Here is a 13,142-nt window from a genome sequence, read left to right as displayed (position 1 = left end):
TGACCACGACACATTCAATAATGAACAAAAATAAGAAAAACTACTTGCATCAACGTTTTTTTCATTTCTAATCACTATACATAGTTTTTTTCTTTACACACATCCCTCCAGAAGTATAACTTATTACTTTGTATATTTTTCAAAAAGAATAAACCCTTACATATCAAGTGGGACGAGGGAATCGACAGCTGAAGTTACGCCGGGGTAGAATATGGAGAGGGGAAAAAAATAATATATCCAAATCAAATTTGTAAATTTATTTAACGATACAAAAGTAAAAAAAATAAAAAGAATATTTATGCTTTTTTCTATCAAAAAATAACTATTTATCATTTCTTCAATTCTGAATCTCTATTAAGCTCCAATATTTTGCTTGCTTGTAGTTCTCCAGACATAAGTGCTCCATGAACAGTTCCTGTGCAGTTGTCAGAAGTAGCTTCGCCAGCTAACATCAAAGCAATCCGCCCTGAGGAGTAACGTACAGGCTCTAGTAAATCTGCATGGTGAATCCCCTTTTCAACACATGCAGTTGTGGCATAGGAATAGGTCCCTAAGGTAGAAAAATAAAAATACATTATTGTAATTAATGGTAAAATGTCAATAGGGGTTGTATACATTATGTCAAAAAAGTACCGGTAATTGTAAATTTAAATTGCCCGCGCTTATAAACATTTTTTCTCAAGGTTGGCGGCGCTGTCTTTCATTATGATGCCAAGATTGAGTGAACCCTGAGGACAAGTTAGCTCGAAAAAGCTGGATAAGTCAGTCTACCTCACTAGTGCTCCAGGATTTTTACAATGAACGAAATTATTGACCAAAAAGTTTTCCTTAAATTTTTGTGTTGCAAACAACATTTCAAGTGCTGACGCGTTCAAAAGCTAAGATATTTTTTTTTTTTTTTTGGTGAATCAGGTTTGTCAAAAACCCTTGCGTATGAGGGGTACAAAGCGTTCAAGGAGCGAAGTCGAAGTTGCTCAAAAGTCAAAGTGATGTTCATTGCTTTCTTTGATATCTCCAGGCTGGTGCATCATGAATTCATTCCAAGGGGAAAACTATGAGTAAGAATAACTATTTAGGCGTATTAAGGCTTTTGCTTGAGAAAACACGTATAAAAGGGGCAGAATTATGGAAGAACAAATCGTGGATTTTACACAACGATAACGCGCCATTGCAAAGATCCCATGATAGTGAGCAAATTCAAAGCCAAAAACGCAATAAATACCATCGATCAAACACTATATTCAACTGATTTAGCTCTGTGTGACTTTTATTGGTTCCGCAAACTTAAATTTCCACTCCGTGGAACCTGTTTAGAATCTATTGAATACATAAAAAAATCGTGGAAGAGCTAAAAACCATGCCAATGAGTACATATAAAAAATGTTTTGAAGACTGGAAAAAACGTTGGCATATGTATATTGCATCCAATGGAGATTACTTTGAAGGCAACAAATAAATTTTTATTCTAAATGTGACATTTCTATTTTATTTAACAATTACCGGTACTTTTTGACAGAATGTATTACAACAATGATAAAAATGCACTTTCAGCATTAAAAAGAAGGAAAACAACTCAAGAAGCTCTTTTCTTCCATACTCCTTATTTTTTTAAACAAAGAATACTTGTATGCATGGAGTAAAACATATTTATGATAAAGTTTTTAACAACTTTTAAAAGCATTTAAACGAGTTTGGAGCCTTTTTAATGCTTGTGTTGATTAATAATTATGCAAATACTTTGTGTTTGTATTTCCTTTCCATTTTTATTTTTCATTTAAAAAAATTAAAGACAACTTTTTTTATATACATTCTCGCAATGAACATTCTCATTGATATCTATACTTAACTATATCTTAAATCTTCTGCTTCATATGAAAGAAAAAAAGAAAAAATATTCTTGCTGCATGTTGATATGTATCTTAGCAAACTTAAAAAAAAAAAACGATAGAGAAGGTTTATCCGGCATAGCCCGAGACATTAAGAATTGAAATTAATCTTGAATTATTTTGATTTTTTTAAAGGAAATTATAAGGGTTAGAGACGAAAAAATATTCAAGTTGTATTGTTGTTCGGACATCTTTCGTATTATTGTCAAAAATCCTCAGTCATATTCTCTTTTTTTTTTTTTTCTTCTGTAGTCATATAAACTTTTTTTTAAGTGTACAAAGATACATACCTACATGCAGCTAAAAAAGTTTTTAGAATTTTAAGGTCTTTATTTTTTGTTTTATGTAAAATAGTCTTTCGTTTTTCAAAAAATTGTTTTTTCTACAAAAAGTCTATTTAAAGGCTACTATTATCTTAAAGGCCAAAAAAATAATTACCAAAACCGTTTTTGGACCATTAAGAAACTACATAAAAAATTCACCAAAATCCTTGAATTAATTAGGGAGTGATTGCCAGAAAACTAATTGCATTATAACTAATACCTATGTAAATAATAAATAATACATTGTAACTAAAATTATTGGATATTAAAATCTTTTTTTTTATGAGTGGGGAGAAAAGAAATCATTGACATGCAGTTACAAGTTGACACTATCATGAATATCCAATTGGCATGGACGTGATCTCTATCCCCATTTAACTCTGTTATAAATAACAATAACTTATATTCAATGTTGTATAAAATATGCCCTGGCAGTATTTATGAGAAAACGAAAATGAGCGTAGTAATCCTGATAATTTAAAGAATCTTTGAAAGAAAAGGAGATTAGCTGTTATGATATTATATGTATTAGACACAGAGTTGGGCAAGTTAATAAAATTTAATTTAACTTAAATAAGTTAACAAGTTAAGTTGATTATTTAAACAGAGATACTTTACTTCAACTTAACTAATAATTATTTTAACTACATTATCTTAACCAAATCGTTTCAATAATATCTACGATATTTTATAATTTTACACATAGTTTAAAATTACATCAAAACTCAAAAATCTAAAATTTTAACTTAACCAAGGTTGGGTGAGTTAATTTAACTTAAGGTACTCTAAAGTTAATTAACTTAAACTTAATTTGTTACAAAAATTAATCACAAAAATAACTTTAACTTCACTAGTAAATTTTTATAGAAATTGACATTAACTTTAACTCAACTGGTTATTAAAAAATAAGATATTAATTTAATTTAATTTTACTAGGTTAAAGAATAAGTTAACTTGCCCCTCACTGATATTAGATCAGCTGCAAACAGCCCTGAGAGGAAAGAAATACACCCAAATCGCACTCCAATGATTATCCACAATTATACTCCGAGTACCACAAGGATTTACACTTATAACTCCTGTTCGAAACCTCGTTGTTACTCTCTGTCTTTCATGAGCACATGCACTAGTGATGACTATACACTTTTGTAATTTTTGGATTAGAATAATTAAAAAAATAGTACTAGCAGCTCTAAATCTAAATTTCTACAACATATTTCATAAAATATTTAATTTGAGTTATGTATCTTAATTTATTCAAATTTATAGTTGATTTTGCATTTTTAAAGTACTGTATGACCTTGACCTCTGAAAACTTAATGACCTTTTGACTGTTAATAAATAGAATTTTCCTACATCGTTGTATCAAAATTGTTTTATAACTTTTCCCCCTAATCCCACTAACACACAAAACGTGGGCAAAAATTTAACCTTCGTTCTCAAAAATTGAAATGGTCACTGTACAATGATCACGAACAAAGTAACATACTTTTTATATATATATAAATTTATCCAATCACACCGATTAATTAGTCTATCAATACAATGGAAAATATAGTTATTCACAAATCAATCACTTCAAATCATGCATAGAATTATTAAATACTGCTTTAGAGCCTGAAGAGTTCCATAAAGAGAAATATAGTGAAATGTAAAATACAGTGAGGATCGAACATAAAAATATTTAAGGCCCCCTCCATTTTATTAACATACTTATTTATTACTGGTTACAATTTGAATGTTTTGGTCAACTACGACAGTGTCAACTTATTTTTTAATCATCACTCCATGTTTGTTTTTTATCTCTACACGGCTCTTTTTTTTAAACAAACAAAGATGTGGTGTATTTTCCTTTCAGCTGTTTTGATTAATTTTTATTAGTTGACTCTTGTATAAAATAAAAGATCTTAGTCTACACATTATGAACTCAAAAAAGCGACAACATAGGATTTTGATTTGTATATTAATTTAAATCAATTAAGGGTCTTTGTTTAGAATTTTGTCATTTTATACTCAGTCATTGATAAGATTATCAATTCGATATACATATTAATTAATTAATATTGTCTAAAAATAATTAAAAGTTGGCAGCAATCAAAATACAGAAGACTAGCTGTCAATTTTTTCAAAAATGTTCTTTCCCTTTTGATAGTTGAGGCTGAGAGTGGATAAACAAGGTAGTCATACTCTGCAATAAGCACTATTATTGATTGATAAATGTTAATATCTTAAATTTTCCTCGTTAGAGGATCTAGTTAAGACAAAAAATTAAAAATATTAAAATTAATATTATACCTAAAGAACAATTTACTATGATAATTGTTCCAAAATTGTATATTGCATTGAACTTTACGAAAAAAATATAATATTTAAATATCCCCCCTCTCTCTTCTCTCTCTGATGGATAAAAATATGTAGTTTGGTCCTCTTTTCCACCCCCACCTTGTACTCTTATAGAGTGAAACTTGTATATTGAAAAATAAAGACTTAATTTACAGTTAGAAAACGTATGATCTAAGTCAGGTTTTATATATGATGAGTTTTGATGAGCTTAAAATTATACTATTATTAGAAAAAAATATATTAAATACTAATATAAAATTTTTATATATCAAAAAATCATTCTAAATTGAAATTTGAAAAAAGGTTGAACGAACCAAAAGGGCTTTAACATGTCAGTATTATAGTGCTTATACATTTTGGTCTATATAATTGGTGTCCTTTGTCCCAAATAGGAAACTCTCCATCCAATTTTTCAATGAAAAATCACTCTAAATGCTTATATCGAGTGGTCCATTAAAATTTGAACACTTTGATCTTAAACTTTAACAACATATAATTTATTAATTAAAAATAGAATTTCAACAAAATTAATACTATAAACAGATATGTGTCTGAGCTCGCTTAATCATTAAGGTAGCTTCGCTTAGCGTTAACTATGGCTTCCAGGCGATGGCGGAAGGCCTGGAGTCCACTGCAGAACTAGTCTGATACAGAACTAGTCCTCCATAATAGCACCAGTCCTGGCAGACATAGCTTTGAGGACGTCGATGTTTGTATGACAGACACTTCAGGCCTTCCCCTCGACATGTACCGAAAAGATGTAGTCAAGAAAGTTGGAATCGGGGCTGTAAGGTGGCCAAAAGTATCAAAAGAGAGTTCAAAAGAACTCAATATTTATTTTAAATAATCTTGCGACGGAGGAGATAGGTTTCTTTCATTGTTGGTGTCAAAAGTTTTGAAACTCTCTGGACAGTCTAGTGTGGAACCTTGAGATCACTTGCATGGGCTTCCATGGACTTGAGGGGATAGGCCTTGGCTGTTTTATTTAACTAGTCTGAGTCCCATTTGGTCTTTTTGAAAGATCCCTTCTTTTTCTCCAACGTTTCAGACTTACTGACGTCGTATACTGTAGTCCTTCAGACGCTCAACTCCTTGGAGTGCACAAATGTAAATTCGTCAATCACGTTCAAGTATCAATTTTCAACTTTTCCGTAAGCTAGAGAGCTGATTTTTTTGTTTAAACTTATTGTTTATACGTTAATATATCGAAATACGATCACTTTACGTTCAATAAATATTAAATTATTAAGTGTTTAGATTTAAATTGACAACCGTTATTGAAAATATGACTAAAAAGAGCACACAAATGTTTTTTTTTGTTTTTATAAACCAAAACTTTATAAAAGAATGTGTTTTCTCAGAGTATTTAAAACACATTTCATACAATTTAAGGCAACTGATATATATATGTGTCCTTTAGAGACAAAATACACATATAGCTTATAAAAAAGTAAAGTCTGTTTGTTTTAATGTATATTTGTATCTTTTCCGTAAAGTAATTTTTAGTATATCTTATGATAGCGTAGATACTTGATCTAAGAAATAAAAAATACATTCGAGCATGATTATCATATTAAAAAATAAAAGTACATTATACAGTATAATGCATATCACTTTAGATGAAGTTTAGCAACGAACGTGAGACCCCTCATCGCTTCATATTAAAAAAAGAAAAAATAGGCAAGTACATATATTTAGAGTAGTAAATGCTGATTTTGTGTTTGTTGGCAAACCGAGCAATACTTTTTATTTCCTGAAGCTTTTTTTATTATTGCATTCTTGTGGAGAGAATATCTTGGTATTGAGTAATTACGTGTGAATGTGCCATGACAAACAGTAGTTGTATTACATATATTTATAAAGAAATGTATGCCTGTTCATCAACACTAATAACTCCAGTCAATGCCTGGTATTCCCACTAGTGGCTTATAATGAGTAAGAATAATTGTGTGTATTTTTTAAATGGCCCGTTTTTTGGAATCGGTAATCTATAGAATGAATTTTCTTTTCCTTAGCTGTTGTCATTATTATTGAACTCCTGAGTAGTAAACTTCCTGTCCTATTACATTCCATTATATTCAAAACCTAGTAACCTTAAGGATTTGTTACGGATTTATAGTTGTAAGTCTTAGCTCGACTCAGTGTAAAATTGAGGATCGACATCAGAGTAATGTTCTTTTTTATTTGCTTCATGACCTCTAAGCTGTTGTCCTCTAAAGCATTCTTCAAATTGTCAGGATTACTTTCTTGTTTTCAGTTGTGTGTTTTTTTTTTCAACATGCCAAAAATATAAACCATTTTGTTCACTACTACATATTTATAATGGAAGATAACTTTATCAAATGCTACTACATATTTCCCTCCGACAAGAAAATGTTAAGAAACTGCAAATTAAGTGATGGACATTTTTGTTACTTTTATTAATTGGAGTAAAAGTTTTTCAACGAGTCATAAATGAATGATGTACAATTTTACATTTTTAGACTATGTAGAAAAGAAAATGTGAATGAATTTTTAGCATGGATGGGTTGACATTTTTCATTGACGTTATTTGATATTACGTACGTATAAATTGTGTATGTATATTGCATAGGTATAGGAAAATGATAATGTTGAGTCTGCAGCTTCGTTGTATTGACAACATTTTTAAGTTTTTGTAATTCAAACTAGAGCATTGTTCTCCAAACAGAAGATTTTTGTAGCAATAAAGCTTCTTGCTTATTAAATGAAATTAAAACTAGATCAGAGATTTTTAATGGTTGGAATTTTGTGTGATTATTGTTAGAAGGGGAAGGAGAATAGTTTAGATTTTTTTTTTTTTGGGGGGGTCTAAAAACAAATACAATTTTGCCCAACTTTTCGGATGCAACTTTTAAGAACTCTAAAACTCTTGATCTTCTTCAAAAATGAAAAATAAGGATTATATTCGTATCCCTTGAGAAAAGAAACGTAAATGAAAGTTTTGAAATTCAGCAGCATAACTTTAAAATAAAAACTTCTGAATCCCTTTAGCAATGGAAAATTTTGTTAAAAAAATGTCATTTTGTTTTTCAAATGACTATAGAGGTCAAAAAACGTCCATTGAAGACTGACACTCTACATACATTACTTTTCCATTAAAACACAACATAAGATAGAATTAACATGTCACTCTAAAAATTGAATATCACATTAAAAAGGGGGAAATAAAAAAGTTAAACTTTTTAGTGATCTTTGAAATGACCTTAATTTATCACATTATATATATTGTATATATAATTAATGCTTATGCTTTAAGCATGAAAATACTTTGATGATGACGATTTTTGTAATTTTCTTCTTAGTACTTTGAAAATAGATTTAAAAAAATATACATTTATAGCTGAAAAAGATACGAAATGTCAATTTATTAACCTTTTTCTATTTTTTATTCGAGGTTTAGTGAAGAACAAAAGGTATGTTTGATTATTGAAGTGCCTATGGACTATGATTATTACAAAATATGCTTATATACAGAAGAACTACGCAAAAAAATGGATAAAAGCAACAAAAAAAGCCAGTCCACAGGACTGTAAGAATTGGTCGCTGTATGGGTAAAAATGTCCTAACACTGACCTATAGAAAGACAAATCCATCTGATTTACAAGAGAGTTTGACTCTTTTAAATCTGCAGCTACTTCCAATGTAAAATCACCAGTACAATTGTAGCTAATAAAATTTTTCAGAGGCAATTCCCATCCCAAGGAGATTTCAAGTTTTTTTGATTACTTCCCAACACCCATCACAAAATCCTTTGAGCCAAGCTGAGAATCCGCCCAGTTTTTGGAAGACTTTGGATAGGCTCAAATATGGGGGTCATTGTATTTTAATCCTTTTCTAACTACCAAGTAGTTCTATTGGACGCTCCAAAAGTGCTGTGTCCCACAATTTCCTGAGCCAGTAGTAGTTGGTTATTCTATCCCATGTGCATAAATTTCGATAAGAGTCGTGGCTTAAAGATATTTATACACTTGAGAAGATTTCTTTATAATTCAGCAGTATGCTATCGGGGCCAACCCATGATCCTAATAATTGAAAGCTTTTTCCATAAATAAATTTTTCCCACTCTTGAGATATTAGGGAGCTATAAGCACGTAAAATTTTGGGTTTTTTTTTTCATTGACAAAAATAACAAATTTTTGAACTCCTTTTATCATGGCTTCTGAGTGAACATCACCAATAAGTTTGTCTAAGCATAGGACGAATATTGTTGCACACAGTGGATCTCCCTGGCGGACGCCCCTTTTATTTTCAAAATAACTGCACTGGGTTCCATACCTTATGGCTGTTGTATTTCTTGCTAAGGTTACGCCGACCATTCGAATTATATAGTCTCCAAAACCCTTTCTGGACAGCGTTTTAATAATGTATTCATGTGATAACATATCATAGGCCTTGGCGAAATCTACAGCCATTAACGACATCTCTTGATCACTTTCTATACACGTTTGTAGAGTGAAAGGAATGCAGTACATTAACTTATGTTTTAAGAAACCATAACGAGATTCATGTAAAAAATTTATCAAAGACTTTTTTTATGCAATTTAAAATAATGTATTTTAAAATCTTGTGAAGACAGTTTTGCATAGTAAGAGGTTGCAAATTTTTTATAAATTTTGCATCTTTATTTTAACTTTTTACTTACATCAAATGCATATTCAGGAAAATATCCGACCCTCATTATCTTTTTGTAAAATTGTTATAAAATATGAGCAATATAAATCATGTTTTTTTGTAAAATTCAAAACCGAAACCAGATAGTCCAAGAGTTTTTTTAGATTTAGTGTTTTCTTTCACGGGATTTATAATTTTTTGTATCGTTAAATGTTTATCGATGAAATTATTATCATCCAGAGGAATTGTGAATTTACAGTCCGCATTACCTCTCGGGCATAGGGGAGAGTGAGGATACATTTTATGAAAATTATTTTTTTTAAACTGTCATAATCACAAAAAACTAAGACAAATATTTCCAAAGGAATTTTTATTTAGTGCAATAATTAAAAGCCATTTATTGGAATTTGCGAAACTAACTAAAAGAAGGATACTTGATACACCAGGAGACATGATACAGGGTAGTTAGACATGTTACAACAGGAAAAAGCATGTAAAAACTACCATTTATTATATTCAAGCATTTATCTTACTTTATATTACAGTTTGGTAGCATAAAGTATGTACTTATAATTATATATAAGATAAACAAATAAAACATTTACAGAAATAGAGCATAGCTAATAATACTTTTTTTTCTATTTACTATGATTGATAATTAAAGTATAACATGAAATTACACAAAAAACAAATATATAATAGGAGTATCTATTATAAAAATAGGGTCTAACAAGAGTCCTCCGTAGTGTTGGAATCAGAATAAATGATGTGAACTGAATGTTGAAACTAATAATATATTACAAACATGTTAATTAATTGAAAAACATGCTAGACTATGACATTTAATAAAATAAAATAAAAATTTCATGCTTTATTTTAAAAATATATATATCACCAAACACTTATATAATGTTTAATTTATGTGTCAAAAATTGCAATGTCGTAATTTTCCTTAATTGTAAGCATTAGACTACCCGTGGTTCATGTTGATTTGATAAACAAAGGAAGACATTTCACTGTATAAGAACACGGTATTTAGATAATTTTACATTTTAAGTTATTGGCAGTACAACATGTCTCCTCCATAACAAGTACCCTCATTCTTCCCTTCATATAAGTACCCATAATCTTTTAAAAATACTTTAAGTGAATATTAGAGGAGTTTTAAATAAGTTGAAAAATAGTGAAAGTAAGATTTAAAATAGAAAAATTTACATAATACAAAAAATTTCAAACATTTTGAGAGTCACGGTATACTTTTGGAAATGATAAATACGAAAGCTTATGACTAGAAAATAACAAAATTAAAATGAAAAAATAATTTTTTTTTCTCATGTATGTTAAGAAACCGGATGTTAAAGATTTAAGAACAAAAAGTTTGAATATAATTTAAATATTATTAAATATATCCAAATAAGAAAATGCTCTTACCTCTGCAGAATCTGTTTTGATACCAACGAGAGACGTAAATATTTTTCATTCGAATTGGAGCTTGAATGTTACTTTTGGACATTCTATAAAATATAAAACTGATGATAAAGATTTACTATTTATAAAGTAATAAAGGGTTTTACACTCTTTTTAGAAGATCAATGCAGTTTTCTCCAATTTCCTTATCTGAAAGCATCTCCATAGCTCTAGACTCTTCCCCCGACATCCATCCCATGAGTATATTCGGTTGATGTAAAACAGAATCGAAGCCGTACACATAATTATACCATGGATCATCATCCTTATAGTCAAAGGTATTAAAAGTATCGGAATCCCTTAGAATCATGACTCCTGGATTTTTCTTATCCCAAAATTGTTCCTCAAATTCTATTTTGATAAATGAAATCGTTCCAAATCCAATGTTATGAATGGCTCGTAAAACTTTGGATGGCCATTTGATTGTTTCATAGTCAAACATATTTAAAGAGGCTTTAAGAACACCTAGGGAAACGGTTACGATTGAAGTATTACATTCATAAAGAGACCCATCGCTACATTCAATTGAAATAACTTCACTTTTATCATCTTTTTTAACTGTAATGTAAAATAGTAGTAGTGAGGTTGGGTAGAACATTAAAGAAAACATTGCGTTCTTATGATGGCACGTTTCTAATCAAACACTGAAATTTTACCTTTTATAACTTCTTTGTTGAGCAAAATTTGAACTTTTCCTCGAATCAATTTTTGAATGGTCTCAACAAATGAATAATATCCTTTACTCAAACAAGCATCACCTCCTTCAAACTCTAAAATATTCTCATAAATGATGACACGGTAGATCTATCATATTACATTTCATAAAATTAAAATAAATAATAACCTGTTATGTTGTAGATCTAGCAACATCAAACAGTTTATAATAAGCGAATAAATATGCTATTTACTACTTTGTTCACTTGTATAAATTTAAAATTTAAAATAACAAACATAATTTCTTAAAATTCAACCGTATCATCACAACAAATATTTCCTTCATATTTTGCAAAAGTATAGATAGAGTTATCATCTAAATCATTGCACCCACAATCACAATTCTCCCATAAAATCCTCCAATTAAAAATTCTTTGGCGCCATTTGATCAATTCAGCTGATTCATTCTCCCTTAATTGATCCAACCACTTTTCAAAACGCTGCTTAAAGTATTTTCCTACGAAAAAGTATTAGGTACACCTAAAAATGATTTAAATTTATAACACACCAACTGATGAAGGAATCCCATCTTTGAGCTGTCCTTCATCATCCAAAACATCATAAACACTCTCGTGAACCTCTTGGAGGAAGTTGAGGGTTGAGTGCAAAATCTCTTTTGGAGGAATATCTCCACTTTGAGACATAAAATTACCTTTTCCATCACGATTTGCAATTTCTGCCACAGATATCTTAAATTATAGTGCTTCTAGTTATATAAAGTTGTCAAGATAGATGTTAACATATATTGACAGGGAAAATTAATATTAAACAAATTTCATTATTTCCTTAGTAACAAGGTAATCTTGAATTTAAAGATTACTTCATAATGATTCTCATTTTGTTTGAATATTCCAAATTGCATTGAAAGTAACTAAAAAGTATTTTAATTATTTTTGTGAAGAAAATTTTTTTACCCAATTGTAATTGTCAAAGAAGAAATTTGTAATTAAATCAAATTGTTAAACAATGCAATAGATTCCATGTAAGGAGTATATTTATATGTGAAATTAATTCAATAATTCAAACCATAGCATACATTATTCTCCAGCACGAATTTCCAAACTGGATTATCCCCACGTCCATGAATCCATTGTGCTCCCGTTTCCAAAGGACCATCATTAACAAAAATGGTCTTGATTCTACCACCTACATAATCTTGAGCCTCTAATATAATTATATCTTTGGGACCATATTGTCCCGAATCTATCAGTTTTTTAGCCGCAAATAGACCTGCTGCTCCAGCTCCAATAATAACAACTTTTGCTTTATTTACTCTCATTTTTTCATTGAAAAACAATTCTGATTAATTATTTCGTATCCCGCTAATTCAGAGCTTAAACAAGTACTATTCATTATTTATTTTTTTTGCTCTGTACAAAAGTGAAGGCCACTCTTGTACGTGTGAGGTTGTTTGACGATAGTGAGTTTTAAAAAAGATGCCTATTTTAACCCATGGCTAATGTAGACGCTCGCTCATTTTTATATATAGAGTCATATTGTAATGAAAGATACATTTTTGTATATATTGGGTACAGGTTTATTGGTGCATGAAAAGATTAATTTAAAATACTGGAGTCAAGTGTTGCCTATAAATATATATATATTTTTTTTTTTGAATAACAGATTTGTAAAACCATGGGGTTAACCCATAACTGTTTTATTTTTGAAGTAAATTCACCTAGAAAACTAATCTAGAATTGAAAGTTAAAACTCGAAATCCTTTTTAAACAACTATTATTAATAAACAGTCATGAAAATTGTATGTATAATGGATATC

At 29.6% G+C, this 13,142-nt stretch overlaps 1 protein-coding gene across 1 annotated transcript; it reads right to left on the bottom strand.

The window, feature by feature from the left end:
- Positions 1-242: 242 nt before the first annotated feature.
- Positions 243-12,745, bottom strand: LOC121127680 (spermine oxidase). Its single transcript, XM_071892695.1, has 7 exons — positions 12,402-12,745; positions 11,874-12,054; positions 11,648-11,822; positions 11,308-11,423; positions 10,759-11,209; positions 10,616-10,698; positions 243-550 (listed from the first exon to the last, which is right to left on the bottom strand). The coding sequence occupies exons 1-7, from the start codon at positions 12,642-12,644 to the stop codon at positions 330-332; spliced, it is 1,470 nt and encodes a 489-aa protein (XP_071748796.1). The 5' UTR covers positions 12,645-12,745; the 3' UTR covers positions 243-329.
- Between the last annotated feature and the right edge of the window lie 397 nt (positions 12,746-13,142).

This window comes from Lepeophtheirus salmonis, chromosome 13 (assembly GCF_016086655.4).
Source record: "Lepeophtheirus salmonis chromosome 13, UVic_Lsal_1.4, whole genome shotgun sequence".
NCBI classification, from domain to species: domain Eukaryota; kingdom Metazoa; phylum Arthropoda; class Copepoda; order Siphonostomatoida; family Caligidae; genus Lepeophtheirus; species Lepeophtheirus salmonis.
The sequence above is the reverse complement of the archived record's forward strand: the minus strand, read 5'-3'. Positions and strand labels throughout refer to the sequence as shown.

Excerpts from the sequence above, each read along its gene's own strand:
- LOC121127680 (XM_071892695.1), bottom strand. The coding sequence starts at position 12,644 with ATGAGAGTAAATAAAGCAAAAGTTGTTATTATTGGAGCTGGAGCAGCA. Across the intron at positions 10,699-10,758 it reads ATTGATCTTCTAAAAAGAGT|AATGTCCAAAAGTAACATTC; the intron begins GTAAAACCCTTT and ends TATATTTTATAG. Across the intron at positions 551-10,615 it reads TCAAAACAGATTCTGCAGAG|GGACCTATTCCTATGCCACA; the intron begins GTAAGAGCATTT and ends TTTCTACCTTAG.